A 26,443-nucleotide genomic window follows, 5' to 3' on the forward strand; every position below is an offset into this window, starting at 1 on the left:
ACATTCTAGCCTCCCCATGATAGCTGTCACGCTTACCACAGAGAAGTTAAACAACAGCTGATTATTTGAAAATTCTAAAAAAGTGTATTAAATACAGTGATGGACCTACCTGATCTCCCCAAATACAGCTCCTGCTCTTAGTGTAACCAGGACTTTGGTACCATCAGGGCCTCCAAGGACTTGAACTTCACCCTGTTTGATGATGTACATCTCTCTGCCAATCTCTCCCTGGGCATACAAACACATAAAGAACCAATGTTTTAGCAGTGATTTTTTTTTTTAGAATAATATGACAGGTTCTTTAAATATCTTCTCTGCTCTATCATTAGTAGAGGGTGTACCACTATTATGAGGCAAACCTGCAATTTAGTTTTAAAAGTGAAAAAGCAGCAGCAATAGAGCCAGGACTGAAAATGTAGGGACTTGCACTTGCTATCTCTTCACTTGGTCCTCCAAGCTTGCATGCAGCATCTCCTTGGTGAAGTAGGGTGAGACCAACATGCATCCAAAGGAAAGGTTGTTCCAACATTCTTTACTACATGTTGCAGTATTAATGAGATTGCTGTGGTTGTTGGTCACAGAGTAGCCTTAGGCAAGTGAGAGGACTTTTAGCTCTGAATCAACCTGTAATAAGTCAATACTTCAATTTCTCATAACCTGTCTTTGTTGAGAACCATTTGCATTGGACTGCAGTATCAAGACTGAATCTGTTGCTGTCCTTTATTCTCTGTGTCGTGTCAGTCCCTGCTGTAGTCTAAGTTCCTTTCATGCTGTGCATTGTATAAGCAAACACACCAAACTACTCTTCCACCCTTCTTAGCCAACAGCAATTCTGGGATTGGTCTTTGAAGGGACACACTTGATCCTTCAGTGTATTCACAAATTTTAACTACTACATTCACAATGTTTAACTACTAATACAGTGGAGTCACTGGAGCTAGCCCAGCATTCTGGAGGAGGATTGTATGCTTAACTCTTGGAGGCAGCAGGACACTAGTGAACATGTTGGACCAGAACTGCTAAAGACAAGTTAAGGGGTTCTGATGGTCACTTGTGTAGGTGGTGGGGCCTGTGGGTCACTTGCCAGAACAGCAGTAGTATGGATTACTACTCATCCCCCAGGTTTTATTTTCATCTAACTTTGCCCTGTGTTAACGTTCTCTCTGGAAAGAGACTTGGACTCACTAGTCAGAAGCTGAGCTATTTAACTGTGAACTACCTGTCTGGCCAGGTTTAAATGAAAATGTTGAGACAAGATAGATATCTTTGCTGAGAGACAGTGTGACAGCATTCAGCTAGAAACCTGGAGATGGCTCAGAGCTGTGAGTGCAAGGGAGATGGCTCAGAGCTGTGAGTGCAAGTAGAGCAGATCCTGATGGAAGGAGCTTTATGGGATGCAGTGTTATTTTCTACATTCCTAGATAATTCTACTTAAGCGTGTCTGAGTCCACAAATGAGGCATAGGCAAAGCATCATAGACTGAGATCTGTAGTCTGGATTTGCATGTACAGAAGTATAGAAACATTAAGTTTGATCCATTTTAAATATTAAAATTTCATGAGGTATCATTAGATAAGCCATATTTACATTAAGTACTTTCCCATATTACTTTAATTTCATGGTTCGTAATGTAAGTAATAAAATCCATATTGTCTTGTTCTAGATTGAAATTTGAGAGCATATTTGTTGTTATTACACAGACTAGCTTAATTAATTTTATGCTTTCTAATTCAATCGGGATTGATTTTGTTTAAAGGACATTTTTTACCAATATCTGAACCCTTTTCTAAAATACATAATAGAATTCTTATTTGAATAAGACAAAAATGCTCACCTTTTTGCAGACAAAGTCACCAGGTAGATATACAATGGATTTCAACCTTAGCAGCATGTCATATATCATCTGGGTATCACAGCCCTGTTAAAATAGAGTTGATCACTCTGCTAATTCATTATTAAAAGTCACTATTAGTGCCTCAAAAGCAAACAATACAGGAATGACCTGGGGATTCCGTAAGTGGAGTGCAAACTCAAAACATCATAAAGATCAGTTATTAGAGCTGAGAAAGGACTGAAAGAGTTGTTACTTAAAATACTTATGAAGTTCTTTATATGTTGAACATATTTCTATTTTTTATAAAGTGAGTTTCTGTACCTCTAGTCTTTCTGAGGATGCTCAGTAAGTGTTATATTCAGAGCTTTATGTGTTTTTTATGGGAATTTTATGAGATTTTTTTTTTAAACTGATCCAGGGGAAAACAACAGATCCTGTCAAATGCTTATATGAATCTATGAATTCCATGTCTTCAGCACTCGTAGAAAAAAATGTACAGCCATACCTGTTTTATGCAGGTATATCATGTGATTTCTTGCAAATATCCTAACAAGAAAATTTTCTGTGTGTACTTCTAAAAACTCAGGATCTCCCTGCTTTTAACCCAGATATCTAATTTTAAGTACACATTTAAATTGTAGCTCTGGAAAACTACAAAAATGGTAGTAAAGAGAAAGCTCCTTTAGCACAAAAACTGACTATGATGCACCTTTCTCCACCCCAATGTTACATTGCCAGAACACATAGCATGGGTGATCTCAGGCAGACCTGAGTGGCTAAAGCAAAGTGGACTGTGTCAAAAATTAGATTATTCTCTGTCTGACTCTTGAGATTAGTTATACTCTGAACTCACTCAGGGTCTGACCATACCATCAGCTATAGGATGTCGTCGTAACAGGACTTTGTTTTAATCTCATTTGCTTTCTTTAAAGATGACTGCCTTGACACAAAAGAAATCCAGATGTAGGCACTTGGGTTTGTTCTGATGTCTCCATTCACTGAGACATTTCTTTGACTTATTTTGCCTTGCATACTAACAAATATGTATTTAAATGTTGCAAGATGCACAGAACAAGGTTTCTGTGTGGAATACCACATATTTCTGCATTCTCCTGTAAAACTACTTGCTTTGAATAAATCCACTTTGTTGACAATGGCAAAGTTCACATCAATTGCCACGGCTAATTGCATTTTGGTTGGCATTTGCTCCAGTAATTCTGATTCATCTGAAAAAAAAGAAAAAAAAGACAAATTAAGGAATGTCCACAAAAATGAGCAAAAATAACTCAATGGAGTTATTCTAACACTTATGAGTTCAAGTTAGGAAGCAACTAATACGCTTTTACTAAGATGCTTAATAAATCTTTTTTAAAATTATTACCAAAACATTGTATTAATGAATAGAATTTGTGAAGTAATAAGAATCATATTGCTTTGTAGTTTCTTTCTTTTCCAAAGTAAGTTGAGCAGCCTCCTCTCACATTCTACATGCAATTTAGAAAAGGAGAAATGTGAATTTCACCCTATATCTGTATCTGTACAACCTCTCTGACTTCAGACATGCTAAGTAACTGGAATTGGAAGTCCTCACCCAGCATTCCTTGAGAGTCCCATGTGTATTCATACCAAGTTCGAACACGATTTTGCACCAGTTTTGGAATAGAGTAAGTGTTCATATAGGAGACAGTGTTGTCCACACAGGAACGGAAGTAGTTCTGCCCTGCTGTTGCTGCTCCAATTACGTCTCTCATCTGCAAACATCAATTGTTGTTACTACAAAAAAAGTCTTGATTTTAATATCTTGTCAGCAACATATAAAAATAGTGTAAAACCTTTTGCAAAAATATTGACCAGTTATGAATTAGGCTGCATGTTTTGAATAGGCTGCATGTTTTCTTCATCCACTTTTTCAGAAACATTACAGATTTAATCTGATTGTCTTAAAAAGTGTAACATGATTTTAGAGAGATCGTTTCTGGGTTTTAGCTTATTCTTCTGTCTTGTATTACTGGACATAGATTAAAATTATACATAATACTTTTCTTAAAAATCCGTAGTAAAGCTACTCTATATTTTGCATGCGATGCAAGTCAGCAGAAAAGCAAACTGGGCTGAATTTCTGTAATAACATCATCTGATGGCACTAGAACTAAGATTGTGCCACTGTTTAAATAGTTAAGAGATCAGTCCTAAGCTCTGACAGCTGAAAGGTGACCTTAAAGTTTTTAGCGCAAGAGCATCATTTAACATTTGAACTCAAATGTGATTCAGCTTTTAGAAAGTGGTTGAGTTAATGTTCATAGATAATTCCTTTTTCAAAAGAATAAGTATTCAGATGTGATTTTAGTGGAATGGCTTCATATGGCAGCTGCCAAGGATTAATGTGCTATGGGCTGAAATTTGCTCTTTATTACAGAGATGCAATTGATTGCAACGGGAATAACAATTTTCAGGCAAGTGTGCTAAAGGAGGAATAACTCAATAATTTTAAGGTTTCTTTGTAACAAGAAATTAAACAAACTGCAATGATGTAGTTTGTGTGTTAAGGTTTAAAATTTGAGACTGCTCTGCAGAATCTTCTTGGGGAAATGAGGCTTTCGTTGATAGTTACAACAATTTAGGGAAAAATTATAAATATGAAAACTTTAAGGTTTAATTCTCTATCATTGAATTCAATAGTTTTCCAGAAGAAATATTTTATATGTAGGCCTGGTGGGGTTTTTTTGGCAATTCTCATTTATGGAGGAATCTTAAATCCTATAAGGAAGAGTTTCTTTAGTGACAGTTACCTGTTCTTGCAGTTCCAAAGAGCAAAAGACATATGCAATCTCTAGCTGCTTGACTGAACTTTTCAAATGTTGTATTCAAAATAAGAATTCAATTTCAGTTTTAATTTCGTTTATTTATTTAATTTTTTCTTAATAATTTTATAACAGGCATGGACAGATCAAAAAGTCTGGAATGGTTTCTACAGAAATTGATAAGGCACAGCCTCACTCAGGAACCTCAGCATTTGTTTTTCAGTAGGAAATGTGTTTTAAAACCTATGATCTAAAGCCCAAGTTTAATAGCTACAGACCAGGAATATTTCAATTATATTCATTTGGAAATATAACTGATTTGCTGTGCTGTGGCTTTTTTTTTCCTCCTGCCAAATGGGAACCCAGTGAAATAGAAACCATTTAATTTTCAGATTGACAAATATATTGTAATTTGTGGAAGAGATCAGAGTTCTAGTTTGACAAAAATCATCGGATTTCCATGAACAGAATCCTATTGATAGTAGTACTGAGCATTACTTATTCAACAATTAGAATTTTTATTTCAGATTTAATAGTATAAAGTGAATGTCAAGGAATTGTCTTGTTGGCTGTGAGTAAGGAAAAAAAAGAAATTATACATCGTTTCAAGGTCATTTGTGTCCTGCAGAGTCTTGGCTTTTAATCAGCTTGTGTGCATAAGAGCTGCAAAACAGGGAACTGATTAAACATGTATTTATCAGAAAAATAAGTATGTTTGACATTAAAATAGAGGATGGAAACTAAACTTTTCCCCAGAACTCCATTAAATTGAATATATTATCACTGCATTACGGTAATTTGAATATAAGTTGTTATTGATTTTTTAATGTACCTGACCAATTAAGCTGGAGAAGACAAAGACGCCCATGAAATAATTCAGCAGTTGAAAAATTATCTCAAAGAGCGTTTGTGGTTCTGGAAGGCCACCGATGGTGATTAAACTACGAACTGCCCAGTAGTAACACCTCAGGTACCTGTGGATACAAACAGCATTTTTGTTAGACTGCAGCTACTTAGGTTTGAAGTTAAGCATATGCCTACCTGAGTTGGGCCTTTCAGTGATGCTTTTCAGTCCAAAAGACTTTCAGCTTTTTATGAAGGGTTATGAATTTATAAATGATAGAGTTACGTAGGTCAGGTTGAGCTGAATGTTCTCACTGACAGCAAAATAAGGATGTACAGGAAATGCAACTCTAATTTACTGTTCTTTAGTAACTCTAGGTAGCATTAAAGAACACTTATGTACAAAATTGCCTGGATGGACATTAGTGTGTTAGAGTGCTACAAGTGAAGATGGTCAAAAGCAGTGGAAAAGCATTAGAGGCTTCCCAGAAACTCTCTGTAGATGGATAATAGATGCTCAAATACTTGAAGGTCCCCTTCAGGGCTTTTATTTGATGACACCAGTGCAAAACCTGATGGTGGGAATGACAAATGCAATACTGTTCTCCTTGTGTCCATTTTTACTCCTTTTACCTTGCTAGTCTTCCTCCCACTCTGCTTCTGAATACCCTTTATTGGCTCTGCTTCCTGGGTTATGTCAAAAATGCTGTGTTTCCACAAGCTGTGTGTTAATCCAGCATCTCCAAACCACTTCACTAATTCAGCATTGAAAGGCGGACTCCTCTATTAACATATTCTAGCTGCTGGTCTCCACAGCTCCTTCTGTCACCTTAACAAACTCTTGCCTTTTTCACTACAGAGCCTTCTGTCCTTAAGTCGTGTATTTCTACTAGTATGATAACACAAGTTTATGAAAGCAGCAAGGGACTTGGAAAGAATGCTTTTAAAAAGGACCTTGGCATCTTTAAAAATTCTGGTTTAAATTTCATTCTAAAACATGGTATCACAAGTAATACAGCATTCCGGTGGGGAATAATTAGTTCAAATCATGGTGAGAATGCTATAATTTCCATCTTTTCCAAGCAAACAAGTAGTTGGTTTATGTCTATTTTTGAAAGCCTGCTATTAATTAGAATGTGACTTCCCAAGTTTCTGCACAGACTTCAGCTTTGCTGATGATTAGGAGTGGAACTTCATTTCCCTTACTTATAAAGTGAGATTTTCTATTACTTCAGCTGTGACTACTGCTTTTGAAGTAATAATGAGTCCTTATGTGCATTGAATTTTATTATGTTTTAAATAATAACTAAACAAACCCAAACAACCTCCACCAAACACTAAGACACAAAAGAAATACTTTTGGAGATAATTTTGTTTTGAAATAGGAAGTCTCATATTCATCTTCCCATGCCTGCTCTGAACCTGAGGCCACCTGGTCTGCTTGCAGACTTCAGGTGTATTTCAGACTCCTCTTTTTTTAAGATATAGCCTCCAGTCTAGTAAGAGTTTCATGTAATGATACAACTGCAGGGTCGGTTTTGTGCAAATATGAGAAAATAAACTCACAATAACAACCAATTCCAATGAGGTTTGTTTTATTCTTAAATCACTTGAAGGTGTTTTCAACTTTTTCCCCCAAAATGTAAGGCATTACCAAGCAATTGATATCTGCTTTTCATTACAATTCCCTTTTTTCTTGGTTGCAGATTAATAAAATGCAGTAACAATGATCACTTTTACCATAGTTTTCTAGTTTTAGATGTTAACATTCAGAACTGACCATGCAGAGTCTTAAATAAAAAACTCATTGCGTATTTTCCATCTTATCATTTTTCCTTGTCAAGCATGTGAAATGAACTGCTGGATTATGCCACAATAACATTTTCACTTGGAATAAAAAGACAATCAGATATGCATGTTTCCAGCAAAGTGTGCATAAGTGGCAGCTTTTTCTTGGACTTCTGTAGCATAAACAAATAATAAGAAAAACACTCAGGTCCATTTTGAAAGAATTACAGATTTAAGCATAAAATGATGCTTCCAGCTTAGCTGAGGGGAATTATGTAAAGCATATTAATATTATATTGATTTGCCATAACTGAGAATGCTGTGGTACTTGAAGCATGTATAATTGGGTAATATAAATGTAAAGAAATTAACATTAATTCTGTGATTCTTACTTTAGGAAACAAAAGTAATTAAGCAACTCCCTCACCTTCAATTGTATGCCAAGTTTGCAAACTCCACCATGATAGACAACATAATCTTTATTCTGGGAATGAGTACAAAGAATGAAAGCAGTTTCTTAGAGGAATTTAGGGGTCACATTCTTCTTTGCAGTGTTCTTTGTCCAAAATACATTTTTTTTTTTATTTTTTATATCTTCCTACCCTTTCCTAAAATTTAGTTAATATACTGTATTCTTCTGTGATTTTACTTCAAAAGAAACTTTCTATTGGCAGGGCACATGATATTCTCTATGTCTTTGGAACAGGTTTATCTCCGTTTATACATTTTTGTTTCTATTTTTATCTGAAATGGAAGTTGCACAGTTGAAATACAGAGCAGCTTTTTTTTCCGTAAGAAAGGGGGAAATGAGATTGTAAATTTTGTTTAAGGAAAGCCAGAAAAAACAACTCCTATTTCAACAGTATTAGCAGCTCTGCTTCCTACCAGCATGTGTCTGGAAACTATCACTGTTCACTATACAGCTTACCAGCCTACTATAAAATTTCTGTTGAAGTAAACAACAGTCATGAGACAAGAAAGGGTTTTTTCCTCTGCACATCATAGAGAGTATGTTTATCCTTCAGGCAATCCAACTACTAGGTTTTTCCTTAAAAAATTCTCAGTATGAAAACATTCAGAAACTGCAAATAAGATACCTTGTAATATTATGTCAATAGAAATATCTTTTTCAGAAAAGTCCATTTCAGAATATGCTGAAGTTCTTTCATAGTTTTAGTTAGTGCAGGTAAATCAAGTCTTTGTGCATGTGTCTCTCAGCTTTTAAGGTGGTACTCACATATTCATTTCAGCCCAGGGAAGCACAGTTTCAGGACTATCATGTTTGACTCCCCTGAGATTACAGCCAGGATGGGTTTAAGCAGAGTGAAGCAGCAGCCTTTATAAACTAATGACTTCCTTCTTCGTACGTCTTCTGGAATGATGTGTTCATCATTCTAGACACAGCAGAGCAAACTATAAAGCTTTTACATAAAAAGTATAGCTGTGGGTAGCAGGTCTGAAAGTCTGACATATCAGTTCAACTATGAATCCACAGCTTGTCTGGAAGCACAAAACTGTCTTTGCATAGCAAGCACAGTGATAGTGACACATCAGACCTATTGCAAGAGCAATGCACAGCTGATACCCACGAGCTACATTTCAAGATTCGCCAGCCTCACTGTGCACTGAGCAATGCATACCAAAGGAGTGGATTTGTTCTAGACACGTACAGTGAACGCTTTCTGGGACTTACTGATGTCCGCTAAGTCTGTGCCCAGAACAGAAAGAAAGCAAACTACAGAGAAACATGATTGGGATGCAAATAGATGTCTTAAATTTACCAAAGAATTTTACAGATCGCTTGTGGATGACTTGAAAACAGCAGAAGTATACCATGAGCAAAATGAAATGATTTGTTTTGCCTAAATTTACTGCTGACTTGGAGGCTTTGCATAAGAATTTCAGCTCCCTACCTCTGCTACTGTCCTTGTGTAGACTCTACACTCTGGTGTTGCATTAGTGATGCATTAGTGTTTCTGCATTAGGAGAGAGTGAGATGTTGTCTAACTCAAACTCACAAGTGTACTTTTAATGCTGGAAACCCCATGGGTGGCTGATTTGGGTGTGTTGCACCAAGGTCAAGTTGACTGCCTTTTACATCTCAGGTCAAAGGCTTTGGCTGAAGGCTGCTGTGCAAAAGAGCTCCAATCTCGGACTGACATTAACACTTTAGAGTCTGGACAAGAACCAGAAAAGAATAGAGCCTGCATAAATTTGCAGAAGAGCTACTTTGATGATTTTGCTTGTGGTTTGAGTGTTGTGTATAGCTGTTAGTTATAGATTTAGCTCACTGTTGTGGTTTGAAAGCAAAATGAATGAGAGGCTCCAAGTCAGAGATATAATTTAATAACAAGAAAGGTAAAAAGGCAAAAAGTAAAATAAAATAAATACAATAACACAAAGGATCACTGACAGAGTCAGAATACAACCTGAGCAGGATGGTGGAAGCAGTCCAGGTGAGGTGCTCTTCCTGAAGCAGTGATCCTGTAGACAGGTCTGGTAGCTCTGGTCCTCTGGGAATCCAGTGGATAAGTGCTACCTGCACTGTCCCACATACCAGCTTATATCCAGGTGAGAATGCTTGGCTCCTCCCCCTGGGCAGAGCATCTCACAATAGCATGAGAAGTGTGAAATGGGTCCTTGATGGCCCATTAACAGAGATAACCCCTGGAGGGAGTTACCCGTGACTCATGGGCCATTAGCAGAAGACACCCCCAAAGGCGTTAATGGGCCATTAGCAGAAGACACTCCAAAGGCCATTAGCAGAAAAGGCAGGGGGCTTGGGAAAACACTAGTCCACCTGGTTTCAACAGTTCATGTAGATGGTGATAGAATAAATACTTTGTGTACATCCTACACTGCAACCCAGGACATAATCCACCCCTTATTCTATTACCATCTACATCATATCCAAATCAGTACATTCTTACAAAGATATGCATACACATAGAGAATAAAATGTTACACACTGTTCTCACTTAAAATTAAGTCTCCCTGTGGTACACAATGGGTTTCCCCATCTTTCTGCATTACCCACCAAGTGTGACCAGGTCCTTGAGCAAAGACAATCCCATGGATGGGTCTGCCTTTTCCTGAGGCAGGATTAATCCAAACAGTCTTCCCTAAAATCCCTTTCATATGTACTGCAGGGACTTTATCTCCATCCACTGTGTGCAAGGGTTCAGACTGGGCAGGACCACCTTGATTAATAGACCCTCGGGTGTTGACCATCCAGGTAGCTTTGGCTAAGTTCATTTCACAATTCTTGAAGGTCCCCCCGCCAAGTACCTTCAGGGCAGTCTTTAGTAGTCCATTGCACTGTTCAACTTTTCCAGCAGCTGGTGCGTGATAAGGAATGTGATATATCCATTCAATACCGTGTTCTCTGGCCCAGGTGTTTATAAGGCTGTTTTTGAAATGGGTCCCATTGTCCGACTCAATTCTCTCAGGGGTGCCGTGTCTCCACAGGACTTGTTTTTCCAGGCCCAGGATGGTGTTCCGGGCAGTGGCATGAGGCACAGGGTAGGTTTCCAGCCATCCAGTGGTGGCTTCCACCATGGTCAGCACGTAGCGCTTTCCTTGGCGGGTTTGAGGAAGGGTGATGTAGTCAATTTGCGAGGCTTCCCCATACCTGTACTTCAGCCATCGTCCACCATACCACAGAGGCTTCACTCGCTTGGCCTGTTTGATTGCAGCGCAGGTCTCACAGTTGTGGATGACCTGGGAGATGCTGTCCATAGTAAGGTCCACCCCTCGGTCACGGGCCCATCGGTATGTCGCATGATGACCAGAGGCATCATGGGCCCAACGAGCTAAGAACAGTTCTCCCTTGTGCTGCCAGTCCAGATCCACCTGTGATACTTTCACCTTGGCAGCTTTGTCCACCTGCTCGTTGTTGCGATGCTCCTCATTAGCCCGGCTCTTGGGTACGTGTGCATCCACGTGTCGAACCTTCACGGTCAGTCTCTCTACTCGGGCAGCGATGTCCTGCCAAATGTCAGCGGCCCAGATGGGTTTTCCTCTGCGCTGCCAGTTGGCCTTTTTCCAGCGATTCAGCCATCCCCACAGAGCATTAGCTACCATCCATGAGTCAGTGTAGAGATAGAGCCTCGGCCATTCCTCTCATTCAGCAATATCCAAAGCCAGCTGGACAGCTTTAAGCTCTGCAACCTGACTCGACCCACCTTGTCCCTCGGTAGCCTGTGCAACTTGTCGTGTGGGGCTCCAAACTGCAGCTTTCCATTTCCGGTTAGCACCTACAATTCGACAGGAGCCATCAGTGAAGAGAGCATATCGTCTTTCAGTCTCCGGTAGCTCATTGTATGGTGGGGCTTCCTCGGCACACGTTACTTGCTTTTCTTCTTCTTCAGATGATAATCCAAAATTCTCACCTTCTGGCCAGTTTGTTATAACTTCCAGAATCCCAGGGCGATTTGGGTTTCCAATACGGGCGCGCTGTGTGATGAGAGCAATCCATTTGCTCCATGTGGTGTCAGTGGCATGATGTGTGGAGGGAACCTTTCCCTTAAACATCCACCCCAGCACTGGTAATCAGGGTGCCAGAAGCAGCTGTGTTTCAGTGCCAATCACTTCTGAGGCAGCTTGAACTCCTTCATAGGCGGCCAAGATCTCCTTCTCAGTGGGAGTGTAGTTGGCTTCAGAGCCTCTGTAACTTCGGCTCCAGAATCCCAATGGTCGGCCTCGAGTCTCCCCAGGCACCTTCTGCCACAGGCTCCAGGACAGACCGTTGTTCCCGGCTGCAGAGTAAAGCACATTCTTCACATCTGGTCCCGTCCTGACTGGGCCAAGGGCTACTGTGTGAGCAATCTCTTGTTTGATCTGAACAAAGACTTGTTGCTGTTCAGGGCCCCAGTGGAAATCGTTCTTCTTGTGAGTAATCAGATAGGGAGGGCTCACGATCTGACTGTACTCAGGAATGTGCATCCTCCAGAAGCCTATGGCACCTAGGAAAGCTTGTGTTTCCTTCTTGTTGGTAGGTGGGGACATGGCAGTGATCTTGTTTATTATCTCTGTGGGGATTTGGCGACGTCCATCTTGCCACTTGACTCCCAGGAACTGGATTTCTTGAGCTGGTCCCTTAACCTTACTTCGTTTAATGGCAAAACCAGCTTTCAACAGAATTTGGATTATCTCTCCTTTCTCAAAGACCTCCCCTGGGGCGTTTCCCTATACGATGATGTCGTCGATGTACTGCAGATGTTCCGGAGCCTCACCCTTCTCCAGTGCAGCCTGGATCAGCCCATGGCAGATGGTGGGGCTGTGTTTCCACCCCTGGGGCAGTCGGTTCCAGGTGTACTGCACGCCCCTCCAGGTGAAAGCAAACTGGGGCCTGCACTGTGCTGCCAAAGGAATGGAGAAGAAGGCATTGGCAATGTCAATGGTCGCATACCACTTTGCTGCCTTGGCCTCCAGCTCATATTCAAGCTCTAACATGTCTGGCACAGCAGCGCTCAGTGGTGGTGTGACTTCATTCAAAGCACGGTAATCCACCGTCAGTCTCCATTCTCCACTGGACTTACGCACAGGCCATATTGGGCTGTTGAAAGGTGAATGAGTCTTACTGACCACCCCTTGGCTCTCCAGTTTACGGATCATCTCATGTATGGGAATCACAGAGTCTCTGTTAGTGCGGTATTGGCGGCGGTGTACTGTTGTTGTGGCAGTTGGTACCTGTTGTTCTTCGACTCTGAGCAGTCCCACAGCAGAGGGGTCATCTGAGAGACCAGGCAAAGTATTCAACTGTCTGATGTTTTCTTTCTCAACTGCAGCTATTCCAAAAGCCCAACGATATCCTTTCGGGTCTTTGAAATATCCATTCCTGAGATAGTCTATGCCGAGAATGCATGGGGCCTCTGGGCCAGTCGCGATGGGGTGTTTTTTGCCACTCGTTCCCAGTTAAACTCACTTCAGCCTCTAATACAGTCAGTTCCTGGGACCCTCCTGTCACCCCAGAAATAGAGATGGATTCTGTTCCTACATACCTTGATGACATCATGGTACATTGGGCCCCAGTGTCAACCAACGCCGTATATTCTTGTGGGTCAGATGTGCCAGGCCATCGGATCCACACAGTCCAGTAGATCCGATTATCCCTTTCCTCTTCCTGGCTAGAGGCAGGGCACCCCTATTCCTGGTCATGGCATACATTGTTCTCCTCCTGTACGTATGTTTCTGAGGTCCCTTCCAGAGGATCAGTCATATCATCATTCCTGTACCGTCTGGAGTTCTGAGAGACTGGGGCAATCTTGATTCTAGATGGGCTTCTTGTGGTAGGTGTTCCTCTTTTCAGTTCACGTACCCGGGCTGCTAAAGCAGAAGTGGGTTTTCCATCCCACTTCTTCATATCTTCTCCATGCTCTCTAAGAAAAGACCAGAGGTTACCTCGTGGTGTGTATCCTCTCTCCCTGGCTGGGGGATGCCTGCTCCTAATGGCAGAGACTCTCGTCGGCTCTGGTGAGATATGGTAAATTTCTTCCTTAAGTTCTTTTAATTTCTGATGGCCTTCTTCAATCAAGCTCCAGACTTGCTCAGCCAGTCTTGTTTCCACAGACGAGACATGGGTGTGAACTGGGGCGATGACAGTGTCCTCGTAAATTCTTAATTTATTAGCCAAGACACCCACCTTGTCCTCACCTTCCCTCCATTGCAGTGTTGCCAGGTAACGTGAGTGCATCTCTGGTCCAAGCCGTGCAAGTCTCAGCCACATCCGTGATGTGCACTGGACATCATCTGGGTTTTTAGGAAATCTCTCGTTTTCTGAAAAAATGATCTCCAGCACAGCCAATTCCCTCAGGCGTTGGATACCTTGTTCTATTGTGCTCCATTTGCCTTGGTGCACTTGGAGGTCTTCTTTACAAAGGTATCTGTCTTTCACACTTGTTAGCAGTCGCTGCCAGAGGCTGAGAGGTTCTTGGGTTTTCCCAATCCCCTGGTCAATGACCACATCCCGGGACAGCGATCCCAGTTGCCTGGCCTCAATTCCATCCAGAATGGTGTCATTGGCTGCAGCGTCCCAGATGCGGAGTAGCCAGGTCAGGATGGACTCGTTGGTCTGGCGGGTGAATTCCCTTCGTAGGTCACGCAACTCACCCAGGGATGGAGAGCAAGTAATAATCTCTATCTCTGTCTCCTCTGCTGGCTGCGAAGGTCCTGCTGCATCCTCGTCAGTCACTACGCGGACTGATTTGCTCCTTGACTTCTTTTTCTGAGTGGTGGCAACTGCTACTGGTTAGGTTGTTCCAGTTCAGTAACAGTTTGTGTGGAGATGCTGACGGCACCTTTGGTTCCTTTCTCCTCTGTGACAGTCTGCGTAGATGTGGACACTGTTGCCTCACTTTTGGCTTCTTTCTCCTCTGTGGTGGTCTGTGTAGATGAGGACACTGTTGCCTTGCCTTTGGTTCTCTTTTCCTCTGTGACAGTCTGTGTAGACACGGACACTGTTGATTCATTTTTGGCTTCTTTCTCCTCTGCGATGGTCTGTGTAGATGCAGACACTGTTGATTTGCTTCTCTTTCCCTCTTCCTCTTCCTTAGGAACACGCTGTATCACACCATGTAGTGTTTTCTTCCTAAGTATGGTGCAGAAAAAACAAAGGGCTGTGCAGAGAAGAGAAAGCAGGGATGACAATAACATAATACTGTCCTTGGCATCCAGAGGGTACTCAATATTTTCAAAAACTGCTGTGTGGTGCCTAAAAAGCTGGAAAAAAATCATTCTTTACTCCTCCCCACAGGGGCTGAGTGAGATTGTTGAGGCCCCAGATGTAGCATCCTAGACCAGGACACGAATCCAAAACTGGGTATATATTCTGAATGCTGTTCATTGCCTCGGAGTTTATCAAGCAATGGACATAGTAGACTAATAAGGCAATTTTAGTACCATACCCTGGTCTACACAGGAGCATTAAGACCGGCAGATAGTACCCCATGTGTGGAAAAATATAGAGAGATAGGTATAAGACACATGTAAGCATGTTGAGCATCATAGCAAACAGGTGTCTTCTCAAATACAAAACTGTAGTTCTGACTTTTCTCAGTGCCTTGTGCCCCACGTTGGGCACCAAAAAATGTTGTGGTTTGAAAGCAAAATGAATGAGAGGCTCCAAGTCAGAGATATAATTTAATAACAAGAAAGGTAAAAAGGTAAAAAGTAAAATAAAATAAATACAATAACACAAAGGATCACTGACAGAGTCAGAATACAACCTGAGCAGGATGGTGGAAGCAGTCCAGGTGAGGTGCTCTTCCTGAAGCAGTGATCCTGTAGACAGGTCTGGTAGCTCTGGTCCTCTGGGAATCCAGTGGATAAGTGCTACCTGCACTGTCCCACATACCAGCTTATATCCAGGTGAGAATGCTTGGCTCCTCCCCCTGGGCAGAGCATCTCACAATAGCATGAGAAGTGTGAAATGGGTCCTTGATGGCCCATTAACAGAGATAACCCCTGGAGGGAGTTACCCGTGACTCATGGGCCATTAGCAGAAGACACCCCCAAAGGCGTTAATGGGCCATTAGCAGAAGACACTCCAAAGGCCATTAGCAGAAAAGGCAGGGGGCTTGGGAAAACACTAGTCCACCTGGTTTCAACAGTTCATGTAGATGGTGATAGAATAAATACTTTGTGTACATCCTACACTGCAACCCAGGACACTCACCAGCTAGTGTGCATGTGCAGGAATATGTATGTAATCAAACTAATAATGGAAACTGCTGTCTGTTTATTCTTTTTAGCCTGGAAAAGGAAAAAAAAATCCTAGGAGTTTAACATAATTAAAACCAGTTTTGGCCATAACCAGCAATACTTTATAGACACAGTGAGGATTCCACATAAAGCATTAATGCCACTAAGTCAGTGCCAGATCATTTTCTGTGGGTCAATGTTATCTGAGACAGCTAGAATTTTGGTTTACTTGTCAAACTGCTTACCATCATTTTTTCAAATTAGCTAAGTAGATATGTTTCCCTAATCTTCTTTCTGAATATGTTCCCATTCTTTATGAGACTACTGGCATATTTTGCTTCAAATACTGTCAACCCTGAATGCTCTGTGAAAGCAAATTATAACTTCACTGCTGTGCCATTATATGCTGCAGTACAAGTCACTTTTCCTGACAAATTGTTCTTATATCTGCTTTCCTAATAAATGAATATACCTAGAAGTATCTTGTCTGATAAGTTAAATTCACTTACATCTCCAATTATAACTAATGTTCACACAATGCCTCGGTGTGTGAAAAAATCCTCAGACATTTGATGATTAGATTTTATGTCCTGTCTAATTCTCTAAGGTGATGACTAATCCACACAGTCAGCATTTACTGTTAGTGGGATACAAAGCTATACTTTATGAAATGCAGCTTGTTTTAGAATAATCTTTGGAGTTCCTTGTTCATGGCACTATATATTCCAATATGAGTTAGATACAGGCAAAGGATTAAAGTCATACACTCACCAAAAAATTGTCAAGATGAAGTGAATTAATGGCTTAATGAGGTTTGGATGGATATATCATAAAACTGTTGAATGGTTTGGGTTGGAAGGGACCTTAAAGGTTATTCAGTTCCAACCCCCTACCATTGGCAGGGACACCTTCCACTAGACCAGGTTGCTCAGAGCCCCATCCAGCCTGGCCTTGAAGATCTCCGTGGATTGACAGTCCCCAGCCCCTCTGGGCAACCTGTTCCAGTGCCTTACCACCCTTATAGTAAGAAATTTCTTCCTAGTATCTATTTTAAATTTGTCCTTTTTCAGTGTAAAGGATTTCCCCCTTGTTCTTCTCTACATGTCCTTGAAAAATTCCCTGTGCTGCCTTCTTATAGGCTCCCCTTTAGGTACTGGAAGGTACAGTAAGTTCTCCCCAGTGCCTCCTCTACTCAAGTCAGCCCCAAATTTCCCAACCTGTCTTCATAGGAGAGGTGCTCCAGCCCCGTGATTAACTTAGCGGCCTCCTCTGGACTCATTCCAACAAATCAATGTTTTTCTTGTATTTGGCTGTTTGGATATTCAAATATGCATTTTATTTAAGAATCTCAGTTTAATGCAGAACTTGAATAATCATTTTATTATCACTGTTTGTAAAACAAATCTGCTCTAAATTCCATGTGATTGCAGTGTGATTTCATTTGAGAACATTTTTTTTTGTCTCCTCACAGAAAAGGTATCACAAAATATGAAAAAACCTGGCCACTGTGAGGGCACAACTGCACTGACTGTGGTAAAGACAGTAAATAATTTCTACCAATTGTTTTCTGAGAAAAACGTGAAATATTTTTCTCTGTTAAAAGCAGGTAATTCTTTCCTGCCTGTTCTCTAGACTGTTCTGAAGAAGTATTAAAAAACTTCAAGACTAAGTAAACTCTCTACTTTCAGAATTTTCAGGTTTCTTATTCTTATGTATCTTATTTTTTGGGTATGAGACAAATATTTCCAAGAATCATATTAACAAAAGATAGCTATAATGGAAATTGCTTCTGCATTTTTCTTGTCAGATTTCTGGAAACCTCAATCCTGCAAATAAACACCCATCTATAACTTCACTTACATAAATGATTCCACTAAGCTCCATGACCCTGCTTGCAGATGTCTGACTTCAGTACTCAAGCTGTGTATTTTAATGGCCCATTGGAACTTCAGACACATCTTTTTTTTTTTTAAGAGATAACTCTACTTATAAAAAATCAGTGATGGTTTACACAATGGGTGTTTTTCTCTCAAAGGCAATTTCCTTATCCTTCAAGGCAGTGACTTGACACCAAACTTGTGAAGTCTGACAAAACTACAAACAGGAGGAGCACATCTCCAAGAGAGACGTGAAAAGTTGTTTAGAAGGCAATTTATGACAGCAGTAGTGTCTTCGTTTGAAAAGACAGGAGTCTGTAAAGGAAGGCAAAAGCCTCCTGTGAAGTGGGAAAGGTAAACCCCCTCCCTCCCTCCGAATTACCACAATTTCAAAATAAAAAAAAACAGCTCTCAGGCAAAGGTATGGGAATGGGAATAATAGTTATTTACTAGAAAAAACTAAAATAGAAAAAAAAGAACAACAAATGTAATTAGTACAAACAAAACTACTGATACAGTCAGAAAACCTGACACCCTGAGGAGTCAGGGTGTTGGTAAAAGTCCAGTTGGATGGTGGCTGTGCCTCCTGCAGTGGCAGATGAAATGCTGCTGAAGCAGAGATCCTGTAGAAGGGTATAGTTCTCTGTGAAGGTCTGGTGATAGAGTAGATGGGCCTGGTCCTCCTCTGGGAATCCAGCAGGGAAGAAGCTGCTTCTCTGGGAATCCAGCGAAGATGGCTGCTCCTCTGGGAATCCAGTGAAGAAAAACTGGGCCGATGGCTTAGACCAAGCTTATTTTATGCAGGTAGGAATGCTTGGTTCCTCCTTCTGGGTGGAGCATCTCACAATGGGATGATGTACCTTATCAGTCATGCAGTGAGTCACTTAATGGCCCATTAGCAGGAGACATCTCCCCGGAGGGAGACATTGTTCTTGGAAGAGATAAGATAACTGCCCCCCACCTCCAACAGATGGCAAATAGAATACATTCTTATCTCACAAATCCAGGACAAGTAGGTTACTATGTGTGATTTTGCAGGGAATGTAATCAAAGAAAATTGAGCTTCTGTGGCTTTAACTATATTATAGCCTTTGAAAGAAATGAATGTTCATACAACTGAATCTAGTAGATATATCTTTACAAAACTATATACAGAATATATTATGACTTTGCTTTTTTCTCTTATTTCCTCTCCATCATCTTAATAAATGGTCCTTATTGGCCCCCAACCAGTGCTGTCACAAAGAGTTTGTGGAAAATTGTGCCAAAATACTGTCATTTCCCCTGCAGACACTCTGCCACATGTTTAAGCATGACCTTCTCAAAAGATCAGAGAGAGCTGGTGGAAGTTTTTCAGACCAATCACCATGGTATAGAGGGACTAAAATGTTGCACTTTAATGACACAGTGCATGTGGCTACAAAAAACCTCCCAAACTATCCCTGTGTTTCCTTTGAGGGATTGCTATACAGTCCTTCTAACAGTTCCCATGTGCATATGTAATCAGTAAGCTTTATTTATGACCCTTGTTGCTTTCTAAATGTTTAATTAAATTAGCACTTAGCACTGACTCATAAACCTATAAAAGCTGAAAGTGGTGAACGGATTAGTCACTGCACCTGCCCTCCAAATATGTGTTAGCATTGAAAGCTGCTCATCAGCAGTCATGATGCTAAAAGTTTGCTATCCAAGCACTTAAAGAAGTAAAGGCATACTCTGCAAGCAGTGTCATGGGAGAAGGATGAGAAGGCAAGAGTGAGCAAAATCAAAAAAATCTATTGCAAAAGAAAAGGACTTACATGTTTCCTTCGCCATCATACACCCATCTGGTGCTGCCAATTCCTTCATAGTCTGAAGCCCAATAATACAGGCATGCATTAATATGCAAGATAAACAGCAAGTATCCAGTTGTTCGAATGACCCTATAAAAGTCAACAGATTCCTGTAAAACAACTAATTTTATTTTTTTTTTTTTTTTTTTTTTTTAACATCAAACCCATTACATTTTTGGATTAACAATGTTAATGTTAAACATACACTAAGTAGTTCCCCACCTGTATTGATTCTATGAAAAAAATAGCTGGCAGTTACCCATCTCTCACATCTGTTCAAGGTCAAATAAATATCTTCCCTAGAATATTTGACATGGAGTAACTTTTAAATTATGGTTCCCTGAGGAGTTTATAGTCCACTTCTTTAAATGGCTATGACTATTTCCAGAAATTTGAAGCTACATTAATGAGGGTACAGGGTAAAAAATAATGTGTTTCCCAAACTCTGTCCAAGATAGGCTCTAAATCTGTGAACCAAAGCCAAGAAATGTCTGAGGTCAGAAATAAACTGCTTTACAAGACCTGTAGTATAAAACCTGTAGTAGATCCTCTACGTCGTATGATTGAGTCACTACAGCAGGAGTTATTCCTAATCCCAGTTCTTATGCTTATGGCCAGGTCTTTGAAGAACAGCAATGATGAACTACTTAAGCACCAAACAGCTTTCTGTTTAATACAATAATGATCTCATTGTATATCCTTTGATCAGTGCATGGAGATCAAAAGAAAGATCTTCTGGATTTATATCTCTATTGAAATACTCATACAAGCAGGGGATAAATAAGCAGGAAAAGTGCAGGACTTGCCTAAACATAGGCTGGTGGTTAATGAGTTTATCTGCCACAATTCAATGCAGTATGGAGTGCAGAATAACTGAGTAAGTGGTTTTATGAGAATTTAATAAGATCTAACTAATTTGGGTCTATAAACAAAGCTAATGGGAGCAAATATCTTTGTGGTTTCTTCATTGAGCACTACTTTGCTGCTTCTACAGGTACCTTTATATGCCCTCCTTGGCCTCTCCATGCCATTATATAATCTACCTAAGCATACTCTTTTTTTTTATGATGCTCACAACTTAATGCTATTTTTCTGTTTAAAAATTGGTGCACTTCCAGGACAGCTCTGTTTAGGATTGCAAAGCTATAGAGAACAGCAGAGAGCTGTTGTTATTTAGTAATGTTGCAATATTGCCTATGCTAGGTCTTCTGTTCAAGTTTGAATCCATGAAAGACTCAGACTCCTGAGGTCTGAGTGAAGATTCCAGAAACCTTTGCTGTGTTATATTTCTCCCGACATCTACTGAATATATCACAATGAAAGTTGTTAACTCTATTCCTACACACTCACACTAATTAGTTTGAGAAGAGAATTTCCCCAGCTATATCCACTTGTTGTGTAGAAGCTTAATTTGATGTTATCTAGTTAATTGGTGACTTACTGCTCAAAGTGTGGCTATACCAATCTCAGACCAAATCAAGATTGCCACATTAAAATAATATTCAATAGTTTGCACAAAAAGGTTGGGGTTTTTAGGATTTTTTAGCTCCTGCTTGTACTCTTCTGTATAACTACCTCTGTTCTCCATTTGTCAATAAGCAAAACCAGGAGTCAGTGTTTCCAGAAGTGTGGATTAGAAAATAGATCCACTTTGTAATATCTAGATTCTGCAGTTTACATTCTGCAAGTGATTTAATATTGGAAATCTGAGTGGGCCTTCGAAGAAAAGATATAAGCAGCAACACACAGTTGTGGTTCTTAATCAACATCATGCTAAAAAACTCTCTGACAGGGCAGAGTAGTTGGTTCTGTCTTTCCAGCTACTGCATACATTTTACAGGACCAGTGACATCTTGCTCTGTGTGTCTTAGCCTTTCTAAATAAACAACTTCCCTGTTTTTTAACATGTAAATAACCATCACATCTTTCAAAGCTGGTCTATCTTGAAGATAAACATATCCCCTTCACAACTTGTCCTTTGAACATTCATTTCCCATTCCATATTTTCATATTAGTGTGAAACTCTGTCCCTTGAGAAACTTTATTTGAGTGAAAACGAGTTTTAAATGTGTTCCCATTTCTTTGAAATCCATATACACATAACAGTATTGTTATATACAGACTAATTACTTGAATCAGAATTGTTTATTTTATTATATACTATCTGCATTATAAATACTGTATTTACCAATACTCACTGCAAGTATTATAGGAGAAAAATCATTGAATTATGACTCCAAAAAGCAAAGGATATAATATGGAAAAGAATTAATTTAAAACCAATTAATTTTAAAGCTTATCTATATTAGAAAAAGTTAAACACCATAAGAAGACAAAGGCCCATTTTTTAAAATGAAATCAGAAACTGGAGAAGGCAAAGATTCAGAAGCTGACAAGAAATTTCTTCATCTTGTGGAAAATCAGTCCTCCCCTGAACCATGAGAATTAAAAAAAAAAAAAAAATCAAAAAACCAAACCAAAACATAAAACCCCAAATCAAACCACAAAGGAATGTTCCATAAGTGAAAAGAGAGGGCAATATAAGAATAAGTTTTGTGAAGGTCAGCATCGCAAAAATATTTTAGCAGAACTTTCAAACTTTTAATTTTTGTTTTATTTCACAGGTACATAAAAAAATGAAAGAGATGACATTTGAACCTTGTTTTGAAATTTATCTTGTTTTTAAATCTCATAAAATATCTCATTTGAATGTCTTAATATCAAGTGTACTGTTTAAGTGCAATAATCTCTGAAATAGGGTAAAATGGCAACCAACATATTTCTGCAGCACCAACAGACAGGAGCAATCCGTGCTCCAAAACTGGGACAGGGAAAAGGAGCTGTTGGTGCAGGTATTACACAAGACAAACTAGGCCTGATGACACTGACAGTAATGATGACAGAGCAGATGGGTTCATTGGATCTTAGCAGCATTGCTGACAGATGAGGGGCCTATGAAACTTGTCACAGCCATGTCCATGGACTACTTGAGTTGGATCCAAAATTCTTTCTGTCAATGCAGAGGGTGAGAACAGAGTTGGGCAGACTATGGTTTTAATCACTGTTTGAGAATGCTGCTGAATTGATCCTTGTTCCAGCTGTAGTCAGTGCAGTGAAGGATTAAGTTTCTCTATGTGCCAGGTTCATGGGGAGAGCATGTTTAAAGAAAAATGTTGACGCAGGCTCAGGCTCATAATTCCTATTAAGTACAAATAAACAGCTACTGAGGATTTGGAGCTGCTATTAGCAACCTAAAGAAAGAGTTCTTTAGCTCTTTCAGGAAAGAAAATTTCTGAAACTTCTGATCAACTAAATTTTGTCAAAAGTCTCAGTTTGGTGAACATTTTGCCTGAACTGGGCCAGCTGAACTGAGATAGATTTCATATGTAAGTGAAGCCTTATATATATTATTTTAATGACTACCATAAAGACAGATATTTAAAAAAACCTTTTAAATTGAACAGTTAAAGATGTATCATATTCCACCCAATGCGTTACTGACAGCTCATGAAATCATTTGAAATGCATTCTGTGCCAAGCTTTTTGTGCTACTTGAGTTTTATCAGAACATACCTGTAGATGTATGCCTTTTCCATAATAGCTTCCAAACGATCATTAAACTCAAAGAACGTGTTATGCTACATGAAAACAAATGAAAGTAATGCAATCACTATTTTTCAGTACACATTTTTTTATAATAGTACTGGCATCAATTCACGTACACATTTTGAAAATGGATATTTCAGTAATCAGACATTCTATAAATATTGGTTCTGGCCAGGACAGGGTTAATTTTTGCTGGGAGGAGCATGGCTAGGGTTCCATGTTATTCTATACCACCTCAGGTCATTGCTGGGAGCGGGATAAAGGGACTGGCTCCTCCAGGGAAGAAAAGTGTTCCTTCCTGTCAAGAAAATCTAGCAGAGGGGGCTGTCTGTTTATTATTGGGGAGTTTTCCATGAGAATAATTTCTTTTCCTATACCCTCTGTGCTTAGCAATGTTGTTGTTAGATGTTCATTTTCATGTCTCATTCTTTCCAGTAAATTGTTGCTATCCCAGCCTGTGATCATTCCCTTTTGTGCCTCCAAGTGAAGGGGGAGAGGGACCAGCATACAGTTGTAGTGGGAGTACTAAATTGGTAAATACTATTCCTAAACCATGACAAACAGTTAAAAAAAAAGTGAACTGAAAAGCAAAGATAAATTTGAGTCAAGTGTTTTTCTGGGTGTTGAGTGTCCCCTTAATCTGATTACAGAAATAACCTTGCTGTTTTGGTCAGAGTACTGCAGGTGAACAACTTCTATTTCCTCAAATATATATAATTGCTTGGGCAAAATGATCACAAAGAATTACATGCATTTTTTTCTCTCCTGAAATTCCAGTAATTCTCCAGTAAGTGTTCATATGTATCAACAGCCACATACTAGAGAACACTCTGTGGTATCAATGGCAGCTGTATCAAATTCTCCCTGTTTAGTATTTGCAGTTGATCTTTAGTGATCGCATGTAGCTTTTTCCTTTGTTTCTGTTCAATACACAGCTGGTTGCCTAATACAAAGTACTATTTATCTTTTCATTCTTTCATATAATCTTGGTTCTCTTTTAAGGAATTTTGAAGTTTTATTGAATACCAAAGTGAAGAACACCTTCATTTTATTGTCAGAGTTCTTGTGTTCCTCCTCAGCTTTAAATTAAAACAAATTTGTCAACATGTTGATTGTATGCAGAGAAATGCATTTAGCCACAGACTGGCCTAAAGATACTGTATTCTAATTCCTTCTCAGACCTTTTATTACACAGTTCCAAGTGACTTTGGCCTTGATAACAAAAGTAGGTTTGTGCTTAATAGGTATTGTGTATAGTCTTTGTCTTTAAAATTACCTCCTTTGCTTTTAAACACCTGACATAAGCAACAGAAGGTGAAAGTATATTGGCATTAATTAATTTTTTTTTTAATCTTTGAAAACTAAGCAGAAAATTTGTGATTAATCTAATTTAAATAATGTGGAAAACCTAGCTTTAATCAAAAAATACTTTTTGGAATTAGGGAATAATAAAGTCAGAAGAAAAATAAGAAAATAAGGGCTTAATGTGTCTAGATTATAACTTGTATTTTTTTGTTTCTTTATTTAGTTACGTTGTACCTTAGCCTGATGATATTTTACATTTTCTAAATTTCATATTTCTAAATATTATTAAAAACTCTGTTTCATTGCAAAAAACATCTAGGCATGGTTAGCCATCCATCACTAACACAGATCTTACCTTTAGCATCCTGTTTGCTCGAAGTGCTGGATTAAATCCAAAGAAGAAGTATAAAATGTCAAATGGAAACACTGATAGCACATCAAGCTGTTGAAGAGCAGAGAGGTCAATTTAAACTTCATCGTAATCATAATGTACTTATTTGCTGTCAAAAACCTTCTTAGACTGAATCATGACTGTGATAATATTTGAAGAGTCAGCATGCTAAGCATGTAGCTTCCTAAGAACTGGCAGGAAAGATTATCTCCTCGAAAACAGCAACAGCTTGGCTCTGCCCTGCTTTTGAGTCCCCTGTGCCTGAGATTTTCATCTGTTTCATGTGGATTATTAACAGTATCTCATATATTTGATTATTAATACAGTCTGTTTTTTCAGTTGTAGCTCTGACCAGACTAAAATGTTTGGCAAGTGCCCAGTGGGTACAGATGGGGGGGCTGGGGCACTACACAAGCGCTTCTTAAAAGTCCTTCACCTTTTAAAATAAGGCTGCCTAAAGCAATTTGAGGGAGCACAATAAGTTAGATTTCTTGTTTTCAACCTGCAGAGAAAGCATGTGTTCCAAACAACAGATTCATCATAGGATGATAAATTTGGCTTGGTTTATTTATTTTATTTATTTATTTTTTTTGTTTTGGTTGGTTGGTCTGGGTTTTTTTTAATAGCTTTTTTCTTCCATCATATTTGTATGCTGCTTCTTCCCATACCACTAAGGTTTTCAATATCTCCCTGCAGTCCATCAGCTATATGATTACTTTTCTTATCTGCATGCTTTATTCTTTCCTAAGATAGGGAAGATGTGGCAAATTTATCTTTTCCTTTTAAAGATCATTGGATACCTTGCTTTGTTGCTGTTATTGCTTGGGAGTTAGAGAGTGGTGTGGAGCTCTGGGCTTCATCTCACTGTAATCAGAAATGCCTTTGCTCTGAGGGGTGTAAATCGTGTTGGCAGCAACCAGCCTGCAGCACTGACCTTTCATTCCATGCAAGTAAGAAGCACTTAATACCTGAACAGTGTGCAAAGCTAACAGAAAAACTGATTGAGAGAAACAGCCTCTTATGGTCTCTCTCTCTCTCCTGTTCTCAGACACATCTAAGAGGAGGGAAAATGTAGTCAAAAGTGCGTTAATATCAGTAACTGCTAATTAGTACTTAATCATATGACATATTCCCACATAATATCTATATCTTGCATGTGGTGAGAACACTCAACTCTCATTAGTTTCTCCAGAAATCAAGAGCCCTAAACATGCAGTGAGTGTGAACTTAAAATAAAATCATACAAATCCACTTTGGTCTCTTGCTGTAAGTTTCACTCTGTTGAACTCAATTGACCGTATGGAGTATATCCTGCACTTTTGGATCGCTTAATATCAAGTATTTAAGTAACGATACCATAGTCACTGAGAAAAAAATAACTCTGAACAAGGCAGGTGCAAAACCAGAGAAGAGGAGAGGGTGATGTCTGAGATGTGTGCTTAGTGTCACAGAGCTGTATGTTCATC

At 39.4% G+C, this 26,443-nt stretch overlaps 1 protein-coding gene across 1 annotated transcript in view; it reads right to left on the minus strand.

The window, feature by feature from the left end:
- The window catches only part of CNGB3 (cyclic nucleotide gated channel subunit beta 3), a gene marked incomplete at both ends in the record, with an annotated part of 88,109 nt that overhangs the window by 8,447 nt on the left and 53,219 nt on the right, over positions 1 to 26,443 (minus strand). The window contains 8 exons of the mRNA XM_083859665.1: positions 110 to 228; positions 1,835 to 1,918; positions 2,963 to 3,060; positions 3,426 to 3,585; positions 5,468 to 5,609; positions 19,643 to 19,765; positions 23,249 to 23,313; positions 24,942 to 25,028. Coding sequence (XP_083715791.1) covers positions 110 to 228; positions 1,835 to 1,918; positions 2,963 to 3,060; positions 3,426 to 3,585; positions 5,468 to 5,609; positions 19,643 to 19,765; positions 23,249 to 23,313; positions 24,942 to 25,028 — 878 coding nt within the window. The remainder of the gene's footprint in view (positions 1 to 109; positions 229 to 1,834; positions 1,919 to 2,962; positions 3,061 to 3,425; positions 3,586 to 5,467; positions 5,610 to 19,642; positions 19,766 to 23,248; positions 23,314 to 24,941; positions 25,029 to 26,443) is intronic.

Source organism: Zosterops lateralis (assembly GCF_965231275.1).
Source record: "Zosterops lateralis genome assembly, chromosome: 1".
Lineage (NCBI taxonomy): Eukaryota > Metazoa > Chordata > Aves > Passeriformes > Zosteropidae > Zosterops > Zosterops lateralis.